Source organism: Apodemus sylvaticus, chromosome 1 (genome assembly GCF_947179515.1).
Source record: "Apodemus sylvaticus chromosome 1, mApoSyl1.1, whole genome shotgun sequence".
Lineage (NCBI taxonomy): Eukaryota > Metazoa > Chordata > Mammalia > Rodentia > Muridae > Apodemus > Apodemus sylvaticus.
Window position 1 is genome coordinate 189,245,912 of NC_067472.1, and position 23,470 is coordinate 189,269,381.

At 54.6% G+C, this 23,470-nt stretch overlaps 3 protein-coding genes across 6 annotated transcripts in view; 2 read left to right on the top strand and 1 right to left on the bottom strand.

The window, feature by feature from the left end:
• Pou2f2 (POU class 2 homeobox 2) overlaps nt 1–5,920 on the top strand; it is a 46,152-nt gene extending 40,232 nt beyond the window's left edge. The window contains 2 exon segments of the mRNA XM_052169073.1: nt 39–112; nt 400–5,920. Coding sequence (XP_052025033.1) covers nt 39–112; nt 400–722 — 397 coding nt within the window. The 3' untranslated portion in view covers nt 723–5,920.
• Nucleotides 5,921–10,513: 4,593 nt separating this feature from the next.
• Znf574 (zinc finger protein 574) lies at nt 10,514–16,152 on the bottom strand. 2 transcript variants are annotated; one of them, XM_052168994.1, is made up of 2 exons: nt 15,640–16,152; nt 10,514–13,493 (listed from the first exon to the last, which is right to left on the bottom strand). In XM_052168994.1, the coding sequence occupies exon 2, from the start codon at nt 13,471–13,473 to the stop codon at nt 10,771–10,773; it is 2,703 nt and encodes a 900-aa protein (XP_052024954.1). In that variant the 5' UTR covers nt 13,474–13,493; nt 15,640–16,152; the 3' UTR covers nt 10,514–10,770. The 2 variants fall into 2 exon arrangements, with proteins under 2 accessions (XP_052024954.1, XP_052024963.1); XM_052169003.1 differs by lacking the exon at nt 15,640–16,152 and adding an exon at nt 15,543–15,606.
• Nucleotides 16,153–20,417: 4,265 nt separating this feature from the next.
• The window catches only part of Grik5 (glutamate ionotropic receptor kainate type subunit 5), a 64,361-nt gene continuing 61,308 nt past the window's right edge, over nt 20,418–23,470 (top strand). For 2 of the 3 annotated variants that reach the window (XM_052168957.1, XM_052168979.1), the window contains exon 1: nt 20,805–21,347. The gene's annotated coding sequence lies outside the window, so the exon portion shown is untranslated. Of the gene's footprint in view, nt 21,348–23,470 lie in introns of all 3 variants that reach the window. The other variant, XM_052168967.1, reaches the window with a different exon arrangement.

Here is a 23,470-nt window from a genome sequence, read left to right on the forward strand (position 1 = left end):
CCCCTCCCCCCGCTAACGCCTCTGCTTTGCTCTTGCAGAAGCACAATGGTGGGGTTGAGCTCTGGGCTGAGTCCAGCCCTCATGAGCAACAACCCTTTGGCCACTATCCAAGGTGCGTGCTGCTTCGTGTCACCCCATTGCCACCAGTCCTGCCATCTCCTGGGCCTCGAGCCCCACCCACCACCCCCCATTGCTGCCCCAGCTACGCCCCCCTGCCCCCGCTCGCTGCATTGCTCGCCTCTTCATCCCCCATCTGTCTTCCGGGAAGGTGTGAGGGGCGCTGCTTCGTGGGAGTCGGTGGGACAGACGGGGAGACGGGATGCTCAGGCAGGGTCCACAAAGGCCAAGGCCTCCTTGGCCTGATCTACCTCCAGCTCAGCCTCTCTTTCTCCTCACCAGCCCTGGCCTCTGGTGGAACCCTGCCCCTTACCAGCCTTGATGGCAGCGGGAACCTGGTGCTGGGGGCAGCCGGCGCGGCCCCAGGGAGCCCCAGCCTAGTAACCTCGCCTCTCTTCTTGAACCACACCGGGCTGCCCCTGCTCAGTGCCCCTCCAGGCGTGGGCCTGGTCTCCGCAGCGGCCGCAGCCGTGGCAGCCTCCATCTCAAGCAAGTCTCCTGGCCTCTCCTCATCTTCGTCCTCATCATCCTCCACTTGCAGTGAGGTGGCAGCACAGACCTCTGGAGGCCCGGGGGGACCCGAGGCGGGGTCCAAGGCTGAGTGAGAGCCGACCGTTCCTCCCCTCCTCCTCCTCCTCTGAGTCCCCTGACCTTGGTCCCCTGCCCGAGAGAGGGTGAGGAGGCTGGTGGGGGAATCCTTGGAGCAGGAGTGACGAAGGAGGAAAAGACCAAAAATCCAACCAAAATGAAAAAACGAAAAACAAAACAAAACAAAACAAGCCAACAACAAAAACAACAAAGAACTCAACCAACGAAAAAGAAAACCAAAAAGATTCACAACAGAAACCAGCTGCCCGAAAGGAACCAGACATGAGAAACAAACAAACAAACAAACAAACAACACCTCCAAACTAACCGAACACCCCCATCCCCAAACCAAACAAACCAAAAAACCAGTCTTGAGCCAGATCTTGGAGTGCTCACTGCTATGACACCAAATAAGAACCTTCAGCCAGGGGTGGAGCAGCCTCCAGCAGGCCGGACCTCCTGCCGCGCGCGCGGAGCCCTGGCTGTGGGGCCACCTCCTAACCTTACCCCACGGGGTGGGCAGAGAAGGAACCAGAGAATGTGCCAGCTTTTTGGCCCAGGCCAGCTCTAGGCCAGCGGAGACAGGTACTGCCTGGAGCAGCAGGCCCAGGGCCCAGAGCCACCTACCAAATGGTCTTTTCCAGAAGGTAAAAGAAAGGACCGGAACAACCTTACACCAAATACTCAGTAGCTTCATCCAAAGGATGTACAGAGTTTTTAGCGTTGCGCCCAACAGAATGTGTGCCCTTCTATGTGTTCCCTTTTCCCCAGCCTCCCCCAGATCTCCCCAACAGGACAGGGGGTCTCACTTTACCCCCCCCCCCCCGTCCCGTCACCCCCAGCCTGGGGAGAGTTCAGAGGAAGGCCTGGGAACGGGCCTTTTTGTCCTCTGCCCCTTCCTTTCTCCCTTTGAAGGGTGAGCTAGGCCATTTTTTTGCCAAGTTCCAGCTCTCAAAAGCCCCTCCTCAGCGCCCCCCCCCTGTCACCTTTCTGCCTCTGGAGTCTGCCTCCTCCCCAGTCTGTGGGGAGGTGGTCAGTTCGAGCAACGGGGGACACGGCGAGGGCACCCAAGCTGTCTTTCTTCCCATCCTGTCTGTCAGTTTCCCTGAAAAAAAAAATCATATTCCAGTGCCTATCTGTGGGATCTTCACGTTCTCTGACATTAACCAGAAACCAAAAAGATGAACTCGCCTCAGTCCGCCCACCCTATGCCCCTTATGTCACTGGGGGGGCAGATACCTCTCCCTTCCCTCCCCACCCTCCAATGTACACATGCACACACCCCAGTGGTGGGCTCCTCCGGATAGCATCTCCATCAGGGACCGCATGGTGGTGACATCACCATGACCTGTGGTTCCCCATGCAAGTGGCTACCACTCCCACGAGACCTCCACGAGTCTTGGCTGGACCTTGTATTTGCCTAGCTCTGGACATATCTCTACAGTGGACAGAGGAGATGCTACCAGGAGTCACCATGCCCTCCTACCATGGAGGCCAACAAAGTTTTGAACCAAAAAAAAAAAAAAAACCAAAACAAACAAACAAAAAACACACAAAATCCAACAAAAAACAAAAACAGAAACCAAACAATAAATTAAAACTAGAAAAAAGAATTTATAGATATATATATATAGATTATATATATATATATATGGGAAAGAAGATGAGGACTCTTCAAGACAAGAATGAACCGCAGGTGGAACCAGAGCGATCCAGGCCTTTGGTTGTCTATGCGGATGGAATGATGGACGCTTCTTTCTCTTCACAAATACCTCATGGACGTCGTTGTCTTTGGAAAGCCGGAGGGGGTGTGGCTGGGGCAGGGCCTGTCCCTCAGCCAGGGTGGATGGAAGCGGGTGGGTGTGGCTGAGAGAGGGTGTCAGGGACATGGGTGAAGAGCCCAAGCTCCCTCCCTGCCAATCAACTGAAAAAGCTTTAAAAGAAAAAGGAGAAGCAAAAAAGAATGGACGAAGGAAAACCAACTGTTGGGTGGTTTGATTCCCTGAGTTTGTATTTGTTTCTGTTCTCTATCTCTCTCTCCCTCTCCGTCTCTCTGTCTCCCTCCCTCCCTCTCTCTCTCCCTCTCTCTCCCTCCCTCCCTCTCTCTCTCTCCCTCTCCCTCTCTCTCTCTCTCTCTCTCTCTCCCTCCCTTCTTTGTTCTAACTCTTGACCTCCTTTCTGTATCTCTCTTCAAACCAAAGTGTTGCTGTGAAGGACGCGAGCCATTGAAATCAGAGTGGCCCCTGCCCCTGGCTGGGCAGGGGCAAAGGAAGGGGAGGAAAACTGGGCGACGCCCTGGGCCTCCCCTTCCACCGTGGACACTCCAAGGAGAGGCACCCAGAGCCCTCAGGCCTCAGCGTTCTCTTTTCTTCTGGTCTCCCTTCTCTCACCCAGAACAAAATTGTCGGGCTGGGTTACAGAGGCAGCAAAAAACTAACTCTAGGCCAATGTAGGGCCTTGGGTGCCTTGCCCAGCCCTTGATGGAGTGGCTGCCCCTCCGGCCCAGGCACCAAAGGGGTGCCTCGCACACCCATCCTCGCTGGAATGTAAGCAGCCCTGAACCGACCCCTGCCCTCGCCCTCACCCTACCTCTGAAGTTGTCCATTTTGATTTCCTGGGAAGCGGCTAGCGAGGGGGCCTGGACCCAACCCAAGGGTGCAGAGGGGCCCAAGGGCTCCTAACCTGATGGGAAGACATTTGAACAGTGCAGAACGAAGGCGCTACAACCAGAAAAACAAACGACAAACAACCCTCTGAGAAGACAGGCAGCGTGGAAGGCATGGTGGAGATGACTCGGACATAAACTATGATTCTAGACCAAAAAACAAAAAACAAAAAACAAAAAAAAAACCCAAAAAAAAAACCCCAAAAAAACAAAAAAAAAGAAAAAAGAAAAAAAAGTTAAGAAAAGAAAATCCGGGACTTACCGCCACCCAATTAATCTTGCTTTTTCCTGTTCAAGTCCCCACCCTGGTGTGGAGGAGTGGGGCAAAGAGGAGGAAGCAGGGACAGGGATGGGGCAGACGCCCTGACATTGGTGGAGGGGACCCCCATGCAGCTGGGGCTGGTGGGGACCCTCCCCGTCCAACCCCCACACTGGGAAATGAAAAACAAGAAAAAAAAATTCCTGGGAGGGGGAAAAAAATAACCAAATCCCAAGCTTTAACTACAGCTGTGAAACCAAATATCGGGAAGGGGGTGGGAGGGTGGGAGGGAGGGGCAGGTGAGCCCCAGGTCTCCCCCCACCCCGGGCCCCTCTTCCCCGAGGACTCGAGATAAGGCACCAAATACCTCATAGAACTTTAATGTTAAAAAAAAAAAAAAGAAAGAAACCAAATATCGTTGGCTGGGGGCCGGCCAGGGCAAGGGGCTGGGGGCTGGAGGGAGCCAGGTTTGCTTAGGTGGTGGAGGACTGCCAGTCTCTCCCACCCCCACCTGCCCCTTCCACTCCAGTCACCCCAGTCTCCGACTCCAGGAAACAAAACTATCTCATCGTTTTTATTTTGTGGTCTGTACAGAGCCTGTGTCCGTGTGTCTGTGTGTGAGCGAGAGTTGGAAGGCTATGGAGGTTTATGTGGAGTGGGGAGTTTAGACCGCAGGCCAGGTTCTGCCCCGGCTTGGATGTCAGGTGGTGGACCAGGGGCCTGGGCTAGAGAGGGAGGTGAGTGTGGATGAGGGGGAGAAGAAGAGCTTTCCATTTCTCTTCTGCCAGCCTTGACCCCTGCTTAAGGGAGAGACAGAGAGAGGCTGGCCTGCCCTTTGGTGGGCCTTTTGTGCCAAAAATAAATAAATAAATAATGCCAGTAACTAAACCACCTCTCTGCTCCCTTCTGGAGGTCAGGGTAGGGACTAGAAGCAGGAGAAACGGGTTGGGTGTGTGTTTAGGGGAGGGTGAGGTATGGGGTCTCCAAGCCCCTTCCCCTGGGGCGCGCCAGCCAGGGACTAGTCAAGTCAGGGGCATGACCTGTTGACCTGGCTTAGTTCTTCTCCTCCAGCCCGGTCCCAGGGTGCCTCTCTCTCCCTCACCCAGGGGAAGGACTGTAAGACAGATGAGCACGATTGAGACACGCGGGCCTCCACCGGTCTCTGAGTGGGAAAGGCAAGTGCGAGAGATAAAGGCCTCCAAGAGAAAAAAAGAAACAAACCAAAGATTTAACCATTAAAAAAATAAATAAAAAATAATAAAAAAAAAAAACCACAGACAACTCCGCTACCTTTTTATACGTTGGGGAAAAAAGTGAAAAAAAAAGATAGAATAAAAACTAAAACAAAAACAAAAAAAAAAAGAAAAAAAACAACAAAAAAAGAAAACAGAAACAAAAAACCCACAAAAAACTTCAAACCGCGGTTCTTTTGTGCGGTTTAAACTTTGACCTCAGCAGTCTCCAAAGCAAGACGATGATGACAAAGGCGAAAAAGAAAAAAAAAAAGAAAAAATAATGTATATTTTTAAGTATTTGTCCTTGGTGTTAGCTCCTTCCTAAAAAACAAAAGGAGCAAAAGGAAAAAAATCCAGATAAGTGTTGCTGGAATGGAGACAACTACTTACTTTGTCTGTGAGCCCCCATTCCTCTGCCCCACCCCTCTAGCCCTGCTACCCTTCCCCCAACCTGCCCTCCAAGGCTAGGGGCTTAATATTTATTTATTTATGTAATTGCAGGGTGACAGTGGCTTCTCTTGAACAGAGGTCCTTTGGATCGTAGCTGGGCAGGGGAGGGGGCAGGCATCTTTGGGGGTCTGCTGGTCTGATCAGCCACCCTGGCTTCTAGTAATAGCCAGCCACAGCCACCAAAACCTCCCAAGGCCAAGGCCAAGGGCAGTGAACACTCTACCTAGTATCTGGCTGGCTCCACCCTTTAGGTGTGGCTGTCTTCCACCTAGGAATGCCCAAGTGGAGACAGGAGTCGGGAGCCATGGTAAGTAGTGGCCAGGGTGGGGGCCCTGGAGTGACCTGCCTCTCCTCCAGGCCCATCGAGGTAGCCCCTTTTGGTTGTCAGACCCCTGTGTTGCAGCCCCTCGGCTCCCCTCCCCTCCCAGATCCCTTCCCTGTCTCTTCTTGTGGTAGCGGGTTAGTGTTTCCGTGTTTTTAACCTCAATCTGCTTGTTCATTGTACAATGTGCTTCTTTTAAGGCCCCGTTTTTGTAACTTGTGTCATTCATCTGAACCACAAACATCAAAAAAATAAAAAACTAAAAACTGTACAGAGAGAAATGATGTCTGGTGTCCCTTGGCCTCATGTGTCCTGGGAAGTTAAGATGGGACAGGGACAGGAAGATGGTTCTGTTAACACACAGGATCAAGGATGGTTGCATGGCCCTGTGAGCCCAGGATTTGCAGGAGGACTGCCTTGAGCACCTAGCTAGTTTTGAGCTACATGGTAAGTACAAGACCAACATGGGCTTAAGAATGTCTTCACGGATGGAGCTGGGGAGATGGTTAAAGACACAGCTGCTCCTCTCCAGTCCCAAGTTCAATTCCTCTACCCACAACCACCAGGTGGCCCACGACCATCTATAAAGGGATCTGGTGCCCTCTGCTGGAATGCAGGAGGACAGCCAGGGCTACACAGAGAAACCGTGTCTGGGGGGGGGGGGGGGGGGGAAAAAAAAAACAAATCCAAAAAAACAAGAAAAAAGAAAAACAATACACTCCTAACCACACAGTACTTAGAAGGCCTGATTTTTTTTTTTAATTTACATTCAGAGAACTTGGGGGAATTTAGGAATAATTCAAATTCCTGTGTCCAAAATTCAGTTCTGCCATTTTACAATAGACATGGGCTTCAAGCTGTTCTCATTGATAGGACAGGACAACGCCTACCTCATGGGTTGTAAAACTGACTGGAATGGTTAAGTGACTCAGACAGATGGACACAGTGATGGTCACCTTTAGTCTCAGCAGTCTGGATTTCTCAGTTCGAGGTCAGCCTGGTCTAGAGTGAGTTCCAGGACAGCCAGGGCTACACAAAGAAACCCTGTCTCCAAAAAACCAGAAAATTCCGAGCATTCAGGAAGAAGCAAATGGTAGTCTGAGTCAGAGACCAGCCTCTCCTACATAGAGTTCCAGGGCAGCCAACCCAGCTCACTATATACATATATGAACACATACATACATACATGCATACATACATACATGCATGCATACATACATGCATAGATGGATGGATGGATGGATAGATACCTAATGCTTGGGACAGTTAACCCTGTGGCATACAGCCTTCAATAACAACCAAGAAGCCAGAAAACCAGCCAATACTGCCCATGGCCTATCCTAGGTGCTCCCCAAAGGGAACTAAAAAGACCTTTAGAATAAGAGCTGACAATGGGCTGGATGTTCAGGCAACCAAGTGCTTGTGTTTGCACTGAATTGCAAGAAGTTAGAGACCCCAGAATTCGTGTGAAAATGCCTGGCATGCTGGTGCCCTTGGAATCCTAGTGCTCTGGCCTAGGAAGGTGGAGAGGTGGATGCCTCGGGGCAGGATGGCCAGCTAGTATAGCATCATGGGTGAACTTTAGGTCAGGACAATGAGAGATCCTGTCTTGAAGGAGGAGTTTCTGAGGACAGTAGGGAAGGCTGCCCTCAAGCTCACATGCATATGCAACAAGAACACACGAGAGCGGGGCGGTGGTGGCGCACGCCTGTAATCCCAGCACTTGGGAGGCAGAGGCAGGTAGATTTCTGAGTTCGAGGCCAGTCTGGTCTACAGAGTGAGTTCCAGGACAGCCAGGGCTACACAGAGAAACCCTGTCTCAACAAAACCAAATCCCCCCGCCCCCCAAAAAGCCAAAAAAAAAAAAAAAAAACCAAAAAACCAAAACAGAGCCACTGGGCTTCCTTCGTCCTTGCTGCATCCTGTCTGGCACACAGGTGCTGGGACCCAAGTGATGCAATAGAAAAGGAAGGCTGAAGATGGGAGATAGTAGTGGGAGAGGGCCTTGACACTTTGAAAAAGTGTGCGGTGCATGGTTTGGGCAAGATTGAAAGGGGATCAAAAGGAAACTGTGGATGAGCTTAGGCCCTGGGTTTCATCCTCGGAATCATTGAAGGAAAAACAAAAACAAAAACCTTTAAGTCTGGTAAAAGTCGAGGAGGAAGATCTTCATCAACTTTCCAGGGGCTGCAGTCAGAACCATCGACTGTCATAGACCATGACAACACACCTGAGAGCAGTCTGGTTTTGAAGCCGCCGCTATGCAATGTCTACCTGGAGCACAATGACACCCAGGCTCTTCTCAACAGGTCCTGTCTACTTAGCTGGCTTTCTTTGTCAAGTGTTACAAGCCACCAGTGGGGCAGTGTTCTAGTCCCTTGCTTACTCCGCTTCTGCAACTTCTGAATAAAGCAGGCCGGCAGTCCCAGCGCAGAGGCAGCCAGGGCCACACACTAGAACAATCCTTTCTCACAAAGGGAAAGTATTAGGTAAGGGAAGCCTTCCTTAAAAGGGCCCGAGGCCATTTCTGTAGGAGTTGCTTGCACAATGCAGGTTTCTGGATTTCCCCTAGGATGTGCTGGCTGGGTGCTTATCTCAGGGAGAAGTATCTAACCTTCACTGAGTTTGGGAACTCGTCTGTCCGGTAGATAGGTGTTATCTTTCTTTAGGGACTTTGGCTCAAAAGGCCACCAAAGTTTTAGTGGGGTCATGACCAATGATGATGTGTATTACTATTTTTTAGGTGTGTGTATGTGTATGCCATGTGTGTGTGCCCAGGGGGCAATTGAAAGCCACTCAGCATGGATCCTCTGCGACACCTTGCTGGTCAGGTTATTATTATTATTTTATTATTTTGATTTATTTCTCCAAGACAAGGTTTGTGTAGCCCTGGTTGTCCTGGAGCTTGCTCTGTAGACCAGGTTAGCCTCAAACTCGAGATCCGCCTGCCTCTGCCTCAGGAGTGCTGAGTTTAAGGGCGTGCCCCGCTGCTGCCCAGACTTTTAAGGCTCCAATGAAGGCTAATCATCCCACTGTCAGGGGGTTAATCTCTGCTGAAAACACCTTAATATTGTGGCAATCAACATCCTCATGTTTTCTCCATTCCCGTCCCTTTTCAGTCGCTTTTCATCTGGTTTTGCAAGGATAAAGGACCTTACTGTCCTAATACGTATTTCAGACGGCCTATACAGCAGGACAGATCTTCCAAAGGGGAGGCTGGTTCCCGAGTGCCCTTTCCTCCTGGGGAGGGCCTAGCACTTTGTTTTGTGCCTTCTGTCTTTCCTGCAGGGCAAGCGGATACTGAAGATGGTGCCCATGACTGAGAAATCCTAAGTGGGAAATCGGTTTCATGTGAGGATCATAAGGACCTGTTAGGGGCGGCCAGTAGGTACTTTCCCTTTAACACTCACCACTGTGTGACTGCAGGTGCGTGCAGGCCACGGGGCACAGTGCACAGGTGGAGGTCAAAGGAATTTGGGGAGTCAGTTCCACCATGAGTTTTAGGGAAGCCAACTACGGTTATAAGCTTTGTGTGGCAAGACCCTATTGCCAGGTTGTAACAGGCGTTTATTTTTGAAAATTAAGGACGTAAATAAGGAAGAGGAGGCTGGGTCAGGGACCTTCCTGTCTCTGTAGCCTCATCTCTCTTCTCATCTGAGCAGCATATCTAGCCCCAGGATAATAGGCACGCTCAGTCTAAGGGCTTCTCTGACCCCAAGTCCTTTTTATCTTTCAAGCTGTGTCCTTCTATGTAAAGGAATTCTTTCCAGTAGAATCCCAGGCACTGGAATACTGGGGCAGGAGGTGTTTCAGAGGCAAGGCAAATACACACGCTCATCAGGCCGCTTCCATTTTTGTTGTTGTTGTTGGGAAAAGACAACGGAGCAGGCAGCATGGAATATGGATGCGTAAATCAAATGAAGCCAGATTTCAACTCAAGCTCTGCCTCGGGCTGAACTGACCATCACCAAGTCACATGCCCGAGGCCTCCTCTGTAGGGTTAAGCTGCAATGTTACTCAAAATCAGCCAAGGGCACAGGCCTGGCATCCTAACTACTCAAGCGGCTGAGGCAAGAGGGCCGCCAACCTTGAAGCCCGCTCAGGATAGGAGTCGAAGGCCTGGGCAATCAGCAAAGCTGACCTCAAAATTAAAGAGACTGGGACACGGCTTTGTGGTTGTGAGCTTGCTCAATATGTGAGAGACCCAAGCAAATATGTATTCCTTAAGGTGTGTGTGTGGCGAGGGGATGGGGGAAATACTCAGAATATACTAGACAACCTCCAAACACTGACCAGCCAACCCACCACTTTCTTCTTACAATAAACATCACTGGCTGAGATACAGCTTGGTATTGTGGGCCGGGGGCGGGGGGAACACATGACAAGGCACTTCCTATGCTAGCCCCCAGTATTCAGAACTTCAAACCCAGCTACTAGGTAGAGCCCCCAGGAGCTCCCCTCTGCCACTGTTCCCCATCATGCCTGACGCAAGTCTGTTCTCAGGAATCTAGTTTGAGAAATACAGATGGCTTTGCAGATGTGACCCATTCAGGCTGGAGATGGGGGCCAGGCTGAGAAGCACCCATGCTTCTCTGTGTTTGCATGCCCCACCCCAGTCCCAAAGCCACAAAGTGGTTCAAGATTTTCCTCGGGCTTTGGGGACCTCTAAAGGCAAAACTCACTGCCTTCATCTGCCCCAAGAGGCTGGTTTCAAAGATCCATCATGCCCCAGACTCAGGCTGCCTTCTCTTTAATCCAACAAACTGTACCTGTCAAGTTTTATTTGGGGTGCTAGGAATGCAGCCAGAAGTCAGATCTATTGCCTGGCCTCATGATCCTCCAAATCTACCTTACATAGCTAGGACTGACAAAGAGCATCAATGTCCAACTCAGTCTTTATTGACTGCTCCATTTGGAGACCACCGAACAGGTGGAAGGTGGGAAGAGGGGTCCTTTACGGATCAGGGACTCCAGAGCAACCCCCTCCAAAAAAAAAAATAATAATAATTAGTTACAGAACTCATATGGTGGTGGAGAGGAAAGAGGGGTTCAATATGTACACAGGTTCAAAGGGGCTGTTGGAGGGCCTTCAGCATCAGGGCTTGATAATGCTGAAGAGAAAAATGGGGGCTGGTTAGCCACTGATCTGGACCCCGTCAGCCTCAGCTAGAGGGTAAATCTCGATGGCCTCCACAAGGGGCAGAGCCTCCACTGCAGTTTCCATCACAGCCAGGCCCACCGCAGCCTCCGCCTCGGCCAGCTGCTGCCGCACTGCCGCCTGGTGCTGCTGCTGGTGAGTCTTGCGGTGCTTCCAGAGGTTGGAGAAGGAGCGGTAGCTCTTGCCGCAGTCAGGGCAGGAGTAGGGCCGCTCGCCCGTGTGGATGCGCCGGTGTTCTGCCAGGCGCATGGAGATGGCGAAGGCCTTGCCACACACTTCACAAGCAAACGGCCGCTCACCTGTGTGCAGGCGCCTGTGGTCCTTCAGATGGGTGCTCTGGCGGAAGGCCTTGCCACAGTCTGGACACGGGTATGGCCGCTCGCCTGTGTGGATGCGCCGATGGACCTGCAGTGAGGTCTCTGTGCTGAAGAGCTTCTTGCACTCACTGCATTCCAGACCCCGCCGCTGCCGGGCAGGGGCTGCGGGGGCAGCTGAGGTTGTGCCGCCAAGGGCTGTTGGGGAGGGAGTGACAGGTGTGCGAGTGGCCCTTGCGGCCCGGGGAGCCGGGACCTCCTTAGCTAAGACCTCACCAGGCCCTGCAGCAGCATGGGCAGCTTCATGCGCCTGCAGGCGGGCAGCAGAGCCCACTTTCTTGCCACAGGTCCCACACTCAAAGCGCCGTGGGGCCTGGGCAGCAGCAGCTGCACAGCGATGCTCACGAAGTCGCAGTGATGAGGGGAAAGCAGCCCCACAGGACGAGCAGCGGTGGGGCTGGCGCCCAGCATGGACCACAAGCTGGTGGACTTCCAGCAGGCGGCGCAGCAAGAAGGAGCGGGGGCACTCGCGACACTTGTAGGGGTACTCGCCGGTGTGGTGGTAGCGGTGCATGAGCAGGCGGTAAGGGCGGTGAAAGCGCACCCCGCACTCCTGGCAGCGGTAGGGGAAATGCTGGGCATGCACCAGGCGATGCTGCCTCAGAGTGGAGCTCTGAGTGAAAGCCTTGCCACAGTCCCCACAGCGGTAGGGCCGCTCCCCTGTGTGTGTGAGCCGGTGGCGGGCCAGGTTGGCTGGTGAGTTGAAAGGCTTCGAGCAGTCAGGACAGGGGAAGGGCCGCTCCCCGGTGTGTGTTCGCAGATGGTTCCGCACATGAGACTTCTTCTTGAACATCTTGCCACAAATGCTGCACTTATGGCGCCGCTCCAGCCGGTGCACAAAACGCTGGTGCCGGGTCAGCTGCAGGGCCTTTCCGAACTCTCGGCTACACAGGAGGCAGCGGTAGGCGCCTGGCGCTGCAGGCTCAGCGGAACTCTCCTCAGACACAGGGAGCTCCGGGGCCTCTAGCTCTCCAGTCTCTGCAGGGGCTGGCTCAGGAAGGCTAATAGCAGGCTCCTCGGGTGGAACTGGCGTTGTGGGCAAGGGGACACCTCCTGCTCCGTGGGTACGCCGGTGGTAAAGGAACTTGGTGAGGTTAACAAAGGTCTTCCCACACGGACACGAATGCAGAGGATTTGGGGTGTGGGCTCGCCGGTGTGCCAGGAGGAGGGCTTCGGTGCCAAAGGCCAGGCCACAGTCTACACACAGGAAGTGAGACTCACTGCTGTGGTCACCAAGGTGCTGGTCCAGACTGGAAGGGCTAGGGAAGACACGGCTGCACAGGGGACACTTGAACACACCCTCCCGGTGACTCCGAAGGTGCTGCTGCAGCTGGTGCGGTGACAGAAAGAGCTGGTCACAGGCAGAGCAAAACAGTTCCTGGGCGGCCGCCCCCCCTGACTCTCCACTGCTCCTCCGGGGCTTCCGCCCCCGGCGGTCTCGCCCAATGACCTCCCCGTTTCGCAGCTCATTCCGTAACTCATAACTGTGATCAGAGGCTGGCAGGGAGTCAGGCTGAGACACTGCCGCCTCACTGGGTGAGGGGACCAGGGTTTCCTGCTGTGTGGCAGGCTCCGCAGCCTCTGGGACAGGTGCAGGGAAGTGGGTGGCCTGGTGCTCCAGGAAGTCAGCTGGCATCTGGAAGAGCTGGGAGCACTCAGAGCACTTGTAGAGGAGCAGCTCCACTTCTGTCACCATCTCGGTGGTGGCAGCCACGGATGGAACGGCCGCCCCCTCCCCACCCTCTTCTGCTTTCCGGTATGAGTGTTCCACAGCCACTCGGGTCTGGCCCACAGGGGCGCCCAAGACAACTGGGGACCCCAAGACAACAGGGGCAGGAGCCTTGTTGGGCGTGGCTCTGAGATGCGTCTGGCGATGGCTCAGCCACATCTCTTGGCTGGCGAACAGAGCCTTACAGTCCACACACTCGTAGTGGATGGTGCTGGAGCTCAAGGGGGGCACCTTGGGCGGTGGCTCGGCCGGCACTGCCTCCTGGGGTGCCATCATCTTCAGGTGCAGCTCCTGGTGCTCCAGGAGCTGGCTGGGCGACAGGAGCAGTTGCCCACACTCGAGGCACTGGTACTGGCTCTCCTGTATGAGGGTCTGATACAGGCCAGTGCCCGAGGCTGCCTCTGTGGCCACAGTGACTGCAGGGTCAGCCACGCCCACCAGCTCGAAGTGCTGCTGGGGCACATGGGAGTTCTGGTGCACGAGCACCTCCTCCAGGGAGCCATAGAGCTGGTTGCACTCGGAGCAGACATAGCGGTGCTCAATATACAGCACAGTCTCTTCACTCTCCTCAGTCATGGCAGCGGCAAGGCCCTGGGCTGCGAAGGAAGGCAGAGACAAGTCAGTCCTCCTGGCAGCTCTACCCCCTTATCACCACTACCTTCTAATAACTCAGATATTTTTTCCCTCCAACTTCTTGATTACATTTTTCACACTCCAATGCCCTCCCTAATTATCCTCCTTTCCTGAACATAGGAACAACCAACATGAATTTCTCCACTGGTCTCTTCCCAGGAACTCTATCCCAAATCTCCCAGCTCTTAACTTGCACTGAACTCTACCCACCAGATCCTGTGACCTATTCAACCCTCTCCATTTCCCATACCTCGAAACCGGTTCCCAGGTTCCCAGGTTTCCCATCAACACGAACCTGTGTCCGTCCAACACAGAGCTGCCTTTGACTCCTTACCATTGCGCTTTGCCAAGCTACTTGCAGAATCCTCAAACACTCTCCTGTGGCCTGTTCCTCCAAGCTGTGCTTCTTTCTACATAAGACTCTGCCTTCTCGCAGGCTCACAAACTTTTCACACTCAAACTCGTGTCCAAGCCAACTGGTGGCACTGGTAGCCTGAGCCCACCTCTTGCCACCCAACCTCTGCTGACCACCAGTGCCCAGGTTCCTCACAGCAAGTTACCCAGCTACCAAATGTCCTCTCACTGGCCGAGCCCACCTCCATACTTTCCCACCTGAACCACTTCCTGATACTCAGACTCTTAAAACTGGTTCAAACTAAGCATATCAAGACCTTCTCAGCTGGTCAGCTCACGCTCTTAATCCCAGTGCTCTATGGCAGAGTCAGGCTGATCTCTAGGAATGCAAGGCCAGGCTGGTCTACAGAGTGCCTTCCGGGACAGGTAGGGCTACACAGAGAAACCCTATCTCAAAACAAACAAACAAACAAAGGGGGAAAAGGCCTACCATATCAGTAACCTTTACCTGGAGGGTACCTCTCCACCAAAGTCTAATCCTTCCTAGCCAGATGATTCCCACCCTTCTGACAAACCCCTAGAGTTTTCAATCACCTTTCCTCTCCACCAAGGCCAAGTGTGCTGAGCACCCTGTCTATTCACACTGACCTAACTCCTTTCGCAAGGCCACTGTAACTCATCTAGGAATGCCTCTGTGCCTTCTCCACAACCAACACTATCCCCTTTTACATAAAGGTCCAGGCCAACCTTAATTAACTCAGCTGAGAAGCACCCCCTTCAGAGTATCAACCTACCTCCTTTCCCGGAGAAAAGACCCAGAATTCCTCCTAACCCACTCCAGGAACTTTCAGATCCCAATTTCATACAAACTGAATTTCTCCAGAAGCCCTATCTGTACTCACTCCCTGCAAAAAGAGGCCCTCTTCATACTTAATCCTTCTCACCAGCATACAACTATGGGGATACCCAGACCCCCAAAGGCATCAGTATGACACATCCCCAAAATTCCTAGACTACTCTCTGTAGCACACATCTCTGTCTCTCCAACTACTCCCAAGATTGCCTAAATATTCCCTTTGGCCTACTTACCTGTATCTAAAACAAACCAACCAATCCCTCCCCTCTAGCTCAAGCTATGGAAATATAACCTAAGAATATAAGGACCGCTGTCAACACGTCCCAGGGTATTCCAGCCCCTACTCCAAGCGTTTATCGGCCGTCTATGTCAGCATTACTCCGTTTCCCACACCTGATCTCTCCCTTCGCTCTAACGATACCTCAAAAACCTCTTCTCTGCCTCAGTTCTTTCCAGGCAGAAATCGATTTTCCTCCCTGCATTAATTACCTCCCTTCTCGGGTCAGCTCCCCACCCGGGCACCCAAGAGTCCTCCAACCGTTCCCTTGTGATTCCGATCCCATCCCAGCGCACCCACCCGTGGCCCCGATACCCCATGCAACCAGAGAGCCCTCCGGCGAGGCAGCTCTGGGACCTCCCCTTCCCGCCAAGGTCGGCCCCCGGCCTGCAGCCCGAGCTGAGCCCTGCCCCTCCCCACTCAGCCCCGCACTCAACTCCAGTCCCCCTATCCCACCCGCCGCCCCGGCACGGCCCCAGCCCGGCCCGCGCGCCCGGCGGCCAACGGCCGCTCTGCTCTCCGCACCCGGGGCCTGGTCCTTCAGGCCTTCGGCGTGCCAGGCCGAATGACGCCGGCAAGCCGCCGGGTGGGGCCGGACCTCTGCGCTCCCGCGGGAACTCACCCGCCTCAGCCGTCTCGCCGGCCCCCGGCCGGGCCACGGGCTGCAGGTCCCTTTGCACCGCCACTCTAGCACCGCGTCCTCTCTAGCGCCCGTCGTCTCGCCTGCTCCGCAGCCTCGCTCTCACCCCAGGCCGCCCTCAACAACGCTCCACCCACCTTCCCCTGGAAGACGGCGCAATTCGCCCAATCATCGGCTGTCTGCCCCTGTCATCCGACCAATCGATGCTCAAGTTTCTGAAGCCTCGACCAATAGTGCGGAGGGGCGGGATCACGCAGCGCCCAGCCAATCCTTTAGCAATATTCCCTCAATAGTCGGCCTCCAGCTGGATAGTACCCGCCTCTTTAAGTCTCCCTGGAGGTTCTTCCTTTTCCACCTCTTTTTGGACTCCGCCTTTGATGGCTCAAAAGTGCTGCTCTGAGCGCACGGCGGCGCGATGACGTCGGGAGGCGGGACGAAGCTGTGGGCGCCATCTTGGGGGCGCCTGGCAAGCGCCGTCGTGGGGCATTTGTGCAGTGTGCGGTGTAGAGACTCGCAAAGCCCTGGAGGCCCCTGAGGGCCAGGGCAAAAAAAAAAAAAAAAAAAAAAAAAAAAAAAAAAAAAAAAGAAAGAAACACCACTCTGCTTGAGTGGCAGAGGAGACCAAGCAGCAGCAGTCACACAGAGTGAAAGGGACAAAATAAGGCTTAAGACCTTTTTTCTATTAAGAGGATGAAAGGGGAAACTGAGGAAGAGTGGGATGGAAACTAGATGTTAGGAGAGGGAGTTTAAAGGAAGAGGATAGCCTAAAGTACGTGACCGGAAGTGAGAAATGGAAGGAAACGCTCCTTTGGAAGAAACTGAGAGTGTGGGGTGGTCCAGAAGAAGAAAGTTTATGGGGATTGAAGAATCGAGGCAGTCCTTGTTTTGTTTGAGACAGAGTCCCGCTATGTGAACAGGCTGGCCTCACAGAGATCCACCTCTGTCTTTCCTGTTTTGAGGATTAAAGGTAAAATAAAACAGCCGGGCGTTGGTGGCGCACGCCTTTAATCCCAGCACTTAGGAGGCAGAGGCAGGAGGATTTCTGAGTTCGAGGCCAACCTGGTCTACAGAGAGAGTTCCAGGACAACCAGAGCTACACAGAGAAATCCCCGTCTCGAAAAAAACCAAAAATATACGTAAAAATAAATGGAGAGTCTGTGCTTTGGGAGCAAGTTGTCTAGCACCGTTAGACATGTTTTCAGCAGGGCTTAGACTGCAACCCATGAGGACCTGAGTTTGGCTCCATAGGTTGATGGTGCTTCTGTTATAGTACTCGGGTAGTGGAGAACCGCAGGTCCCTGGGGCTTCCTGCCTAGTCAACCTCGCTGAATTGGCGAGCTCAGGGCTCACTGAGAGAGCATGTCTCAGCAATACTGTGGAGGCTGGCCTTTCCCAGAGTTAAAGGCCAGTGTGGACTATGTGGTGCGTTCAAGGCCAGCCAGGGTTACATTCTCCCTTCTTCAAAAAACAAACATTAACCCTGGCAGGGTGGCGGTAGTGTCACACGCCTTTAATCCCAGCACTTGGGAGGCAGAGGCAGGTGGATTTCTGAGTTCAAGGCCAGCCTGGTCTACTGAGTGAGCTCCAGGACAGCCAGGGCTACACAGAGAAACCCTGTCTCAAAAAAACAAAACAAACAAACAAAAAACAAAAAAAGCAGTAAAATGGAAAGCCAGTGAGACGTTCAACTTGTGAAGGCACTTGCAAACCCTGATACTAAGTTTTGTCCCTGGGATCCACAAGGTAGAAGAGAACTGACTCTTGTAAGTTGTCTTCTGACTCTGCATACCGTGATGTGTGCATACGTGAGCACACACATATACACACCCCTGGATATAATATGGTGGCTGAAGTGGCTGAAAATGTCCAGTATCTGTATTTGGACTCCACACAAATACAGCAAAGTTTTCTGGAAGCTACTTTTTGAAGCCAAGGTTAAGGGAGTTATCAGATGTGCATCTGGTCAAACTCTCCCTAATTTCCCCGACTGAAGCTCAAAAAAACTACAAGGGGTTTGAACACAGAACCACAGGTAGGTCTGAGTCTCCAGTTGCCACTGTCTGTGTGCCCTAACTTCTCACTAAACTCAAGTACGCCGACATGTTCTAACTAGGCTGCTTAGCCTGTATGCTGGCTCTGGCACTTCCTAGCTGTGACTTTGGGCAAACAACTCCACTCTGTCTCAGTTCATCTCTGAAAAGGGATGGTAGTCTTTGTCCCAGGGTTGCGAGACACTAAGTAAATACTGCTATTTAGAGATTAATTTTTTTTGTTTTTTTGTGTTTTTGTTTTGTTTTTGTTTTGAGACAGGGTTTCTCTGTGTAGCCCTGGCTGTCCCGGAACTCACTCTGTAGACCAGGCTGGCCTCGAACTCAGAAATCCACCTGCCTCTGCCTCCCAAGTGCTGGGATTAAAGGCATGTGCCACCACCGCCTGACGAGATTAATTTTTGAGACAGCGTCTCCATGTAACCCTGGCTGCCCTGAAAGTCTGTATAGTCCAGACTGGCCTCAAGAGATCCCCTGATTCTGTCTGCCTGCTGTGATTAAAGGTGTGCATCACTACACACCTGGCTGGAGGACTTACTTTTAGTATCCCAAGGTACCTAGTGGTAGCTGACATCTAAGTGTGTTATATGACTTAGGAGTTCTGCCCAGTGCTTTCTGTGCATTGTTTAATCCTACCAATCCTCTTAGAGACAAACAGTTACCATGAGGTGCTAAGGAACAGGCCCAGAGAAGTCATGTGTCCAAGTTCCCACAGGGAGAAAAGAAAGCCACCATTCCACCCCAGAGATGATTCCCTAGGCCTATACTCAGTTCCCTGGTGGTGGGCGGATTGTTTGGGGTCCTAGGGTGAATGGTTAACTTCAAGAAGAGCAAAGCATGGGGGAAGGGGAAGGGCAGTCGGTGGGAGGTAGTAAGCTCTAAGGTTTGGGTCTAGCTGCTTGCTAGTGTAGTCTGGGTTTGCCCTTGGGGTGAGGTCACCTGTGGAGGAGCCAAAGTGCAAACCTACTGAGCTTTTGCCAGGCTCTGGGCTCACAGGTAGCAGGTAGCACGTTGTTCCTGCTGAGGCCTCCTTTTCTCTCTTGAGGTCCCAGCTTAGCTTCCCAGGTTCCTCTCTAAACCTGCCTGGGCATCCCAGCTTGATTCGGGCTGGCTGGGTCCTTTCCTTGCAGAGCTGACCTGTTCAGGTCAGACATTGTGCGGTGGTGGCACCGGACTGGGCCTTTTGGGACAGATTATATTCAGAGGGGGTGGATGATGCCATCCCTGGATCAGCAAAGATACAGAGGCAGGCATGAAGTACTGGCCTCAGGCGGGGCTTGAGCTGAGTGTGGGTGTTAAGGAGACTGCATGTTAGCTCTAGAAGGATGAAGAGGCATGGACAAGATTGGTGGTCCTGTAGGATCAGATGTGTGATGTCACATGCTGTCCCACAAAGCCAGACCTGCTATACTCTGAGTTGCCACGTGCCAACTGTGTGTGCGAGGCATGTGGTCACATGTGCTGGGGGCTGCACGTGAGAGTGTCAGTGTCTCCTCCCCATCACGAGCATGGGGGTGGTGGTGAGTCATGGGCTCGCCTTCAGCGCCAACTGTCATGTTCCTTCCCCCCAAATTTCAACCCCCCCAACACCCAGCCCTGCACCACCCACCCCCACTTGAAGATCTGTGTCGATTCTCTGTCCCATCCCCCTGCCCTTCTGGGCTCCCTCAGGGAGAAGGCAGTATTCCTTAAGCGAGAGGGCTTCTCTCAGCTCCGTCATCTTGTCACGCCCTCCCACTGCCTCACTGCTCAGGTGACTAGAAGATGAGGGTCTCTTCTGGCTTCCCACTCATCGACGCGGGTCCCCAGGAGTTCTCTGTGCTCAGTGGAGAATCCCCACCCTCCTCCCTCAACATCTTCACCCTGTGTCCAGGGGCTCTCCAGTTCTATATCCACCAGCTTGCTGTGCCTGCCTCAGTGGGCCTTTTGTGTGTGTCTCTGCGGGTCTCCTGTCCCTATGGGGCTGTCTTGGTCAGGAGACCTCTCTGTGCTCTCTGGGCCCTGACTGTGCTTCCTGGTGGCCCCTTCTGTGTCTGGCTCCCCCTTCTGAGGAGTCTGAGGAGTCTTTCTGTACCCTCCCCTCTGTCTCTGGCCTCTCCTGTCTTCAGACACCTCTGTGTCCCATATACTGTTCTCTTGTCCTTAGGTGGCTTGCTTTTTTTATGCGTGGCTTTCCCCGTCCTTGGCCTTGTGGAGTTCCTGGGCCTTGGCCCACCTCTCTAGGGTCTTGATGGCTGTCTGTCTGTCTGTCTCTCTGCGTTTTTCTCCATCTTGGTAGTCCTCTCTCCCAACGTCTAAGCCCTTCCCTCCGTTCTCCCCACCAATGTCTCTCAGCTCCATGGGCTCCAGAACCCTGGGCTGCCTGGGCAGGGCGGTGGCATGGTGTGGTTGGAGGGGGTGGCCCCGGGGGTGGGCCCTTCATCCAATGCAGCTCGCTCTTCTCATCAGCATTCTCCTCGCAGGGCCCCCCCAGCCCCAACCAATACGATCTCCCCCTCCTCTGCTCCCCTCCCTCCCTGCTCCCTGACTCCCTCCCTCCTGCCCGCCCTCCTCCCTGACTCCCTCCCTTCATCTCTCTCCTCCTCCTCCTCCTCCTCCTCCTCCTCCTCCACCACCACCACCACCACCACCACCACCACCACCACCATCACCACCCCAACCCCCCCCCCCCCCGCGCTCCAGGACTCAGCGCGGGCGGGAGGGCGGGCGGGCGGCGGCGGCCTAGGAGGGGAGAAGGAGCGGTGGCGGCAGCAGTAGTAGCGGCCGGCAGCGAGGAGGCAGGCCCGGCTGGGGACACCGAGCCGCTGGCTGCCGCTCACTGGGGACCAGAGTCCGCGGCCAGGCCCTCCCACCGAGAGCGGGGCCGGCCCCGGGACACCCCACCCTCCTCCACCTTCCCGATCCACCTGCTTCTCTCCATCCTCCCCTCCCACCTCGTCCTCCCACCGCGTCTGCCCCCCTTCTTGGTCTCTCCAGGGCTGCCTGTTACCCCGTCCCCGCCAGCCCCTCCACAGACCGGCCTCTCCCGGCCCCCAAGCATGCTTTTCCCGTGGGGACTGAGGGCTTGAGGACTCCCGGCCCTAGCCTCATCCAGGGCAGGGCCAAGGCTCGGGGGGAGGGGGGGACGGGGGCGGCCCCCTCCCCCCCAGCAGGCCCTCCCCTCCCCCACTTCCCCCGATGGCCGGCTTTCTTTTCTCCACCCAGTCCTCACCCCCAGTGCCCCCCACAGGCCGGCCGGGCTAGGGGAGGGGGCGGGGGCCCTTTCCCGGGCCGGCTTCCCCCTCCCCCGGCTTTGCCTGTGCCCCCCTCCCTTCCGTTTTCACCTTCCTCTCCTCCTTTCCTCCCTCCTTCCCCTCCGTTTGCTCCTTCCCCCTCTCCTCTCTCCCCTTCTCTCCTCCATTTTCTCCTTTCCCCTTCCTCCCCTCCTGGCCCGCCCTTTGCTTTTCCACCTGTCCTTCCTCCCCGCTGCTGGGGAGACACCGTTTTGGATTAGTTGGGGGCCACCGCCGGCGGCGGGGGAGGGGGCCCAGTGGACTGCCCTCTCCCCCGGCCCCAGCCTCACCAGCACCCAGCGTCGGAGCACCTCCTGGTTGTCGTTCCTCGGGCCTCGAGGGAGCCCAGCCCTCCGTCCCACCAGGATCCGTAAGTGTCTGCAGGGCGGGGATTGGGCTGGGTCCCGGGTCCTGGAAGGCCAGGCTCCCTGCCCGGCTGGTGGCTGGCGCTGGCGGGGGGGGGGGGGGGCACAGTCCCTGCTCCCCGTGATGGCGAGGAACCTATTCCTCGCGGCTTTGTGCCCTCTCCCTAAACCTCTCATCCTCCACGACCTCTTCTCCTTTTCTCACCCTTACTTCTGGGCACACGCCTCACACCTGCCCTCAGTCCCAGCTTTCCGGGTCCTGTGGGCTGACTGGCTCCTGTGACTGGCTCACTTCCCCGGCTCCTGGACTGTTCTTCCTCCAAGCTCTGGGGCCCAGACCCACACCGGCTTCTGACTTGTGTGTTGATTTTTTCCCTCTTTCTCTCTCCTCTCCTCTTGCACTAAGCCTCACCATAGACCCGGTCCCATCGCACCTCCAGTCTGTCTGCTGGAAATGTCTCCTGGGCCTGTCGACTCTGCCCAACTTCTCTGTTCTCCGCCGTCCGTTCCCCTGAGCCGGGCATCTGCCTCTGATGAGACACTAGTTCTCACCCAGTCTTCTTCCCATCCTTTGCCTGACCCTCTCCACCTCCGGCCTTCATCTCTCGCTTTGCGCTTCCCTCCCCCAGACCCCACGGTGGCCCCAGTCTTCCCCATCCACTGCTCTCTGTTCCCTGGCTCGGGCCCTGACTTTTCCACCACCATGCCTGTCTCTCCATTTCTGAACCACACCGCCTGGCCTTTTGGCTTCCACCTTCCCAGCACCCTTGGGTTGGGGACTCGGGGTCCTCTGTGCATGCTGCCGTGCCCTTCCAGGGCAGCCACTTTGACTCAGTTTCCCTCTCTAGCTTGTGTGGTCAGCCCTCTCCCGGGCGCGTCTTCCTCAAGCCTTGCCGTCCTGGACTCTGCCCCTCTGGCCTCAGCCTCTTTAGGCTTCTGTGCAGCTTGTTCCTAGCTCGCTTGCCCTGTGTCTGTCTCAGGCTGTCTCTCTAGTCAGAGTTGTCGCGCGTGTCTTTCTCTGCTCCCTGTGGTTGTTTGTTTGTTCTGCTTTGGGAGACAGGGTTTCCTATAGCCCAGGCTAGCCTGGAACTCACTATGGAGCTGGGTCTGGCTTTGAACTCCTGACCCTCCTGCCTCTGCCTGCTGCCGGCTGGTATTACAGGTGTGTGTCAGCGCACCCTGCTGGCCCTTGGTTCTCACACTGTTGTTATTCGTCTTCGGGCCCTCTCTTCTCCCGCCTGCCGCTTGTCCTTTGTATGGGACTCCCCTTGCTCATCTGTTCTCCAACCTGTAGGGCCTGGCCCACTCAGCTCCTCTCGGTTGCTGGCTCTGTTTCTGTCTGTCCGTCTGTATCTGCCTGGCCTGAGTCTCCGGGTCTGTGAGTCCTGGACCGGCCTGCCCCTGCCCGTCCTTGCATTTCCTATCTGTTCCTCTGCTATCTCTTTGTTTTTGAGACAGGGTCTAACTCTGTAGTCCGGGGATTCACTATGCGTGATAGGCTAGCCTCAAACTCACAGTGATCCCCCTCCTTGCCTCCAGACTGCAGGACTTACTTCCTGGTGTGAATGTCTTACTTCGTGCCTGCCCCTTTGCCCCACTTAGCTGTAGTCACCACTTTGGGGGCTGTCTGTCTTTCTGTGCATGGGCCTCTGTGGTCTCCTCACTCCCAATAGACCATCTCCACACTGTGCCTTTGTCCTTGGTCTGCGTCCACCACCTGTGGGTCCCTGCCCTTCTGCCCTGTCTCGGTTTGATTGTCTCTAGTCCCCAATCCCCATTTGTTGCAAATGTCCCAGGATGAACCCCCCCTCCCTCCTGTCCTTCCCCTTGAGAACTCTCCTTTTAGCTCTCCCAGAATTCCTTGCTCCTTTCTCCTGGTCAAGCCTAAATTGCAGTCTGCAGCCACCAGTCTGTTGAGCATGTCCTCGTGTCCCTCAGGCTCTCCTCCCCAGAGGCTGAGGGGTGCTGGGGAGGGCTCTCTCAAGGTCACCCAGCGAAGCAGGGACAAGGGTGGGACTTAGGAGGAGAAAGCACGCTTTCTCCTTGGCCTGAACTCTTCTGGCCAGAGAAGCCAATCCAAGCCGTGGCTTGTGACTGCCCTTTCTCGCAAGTTCTTTCCTTTCCATGG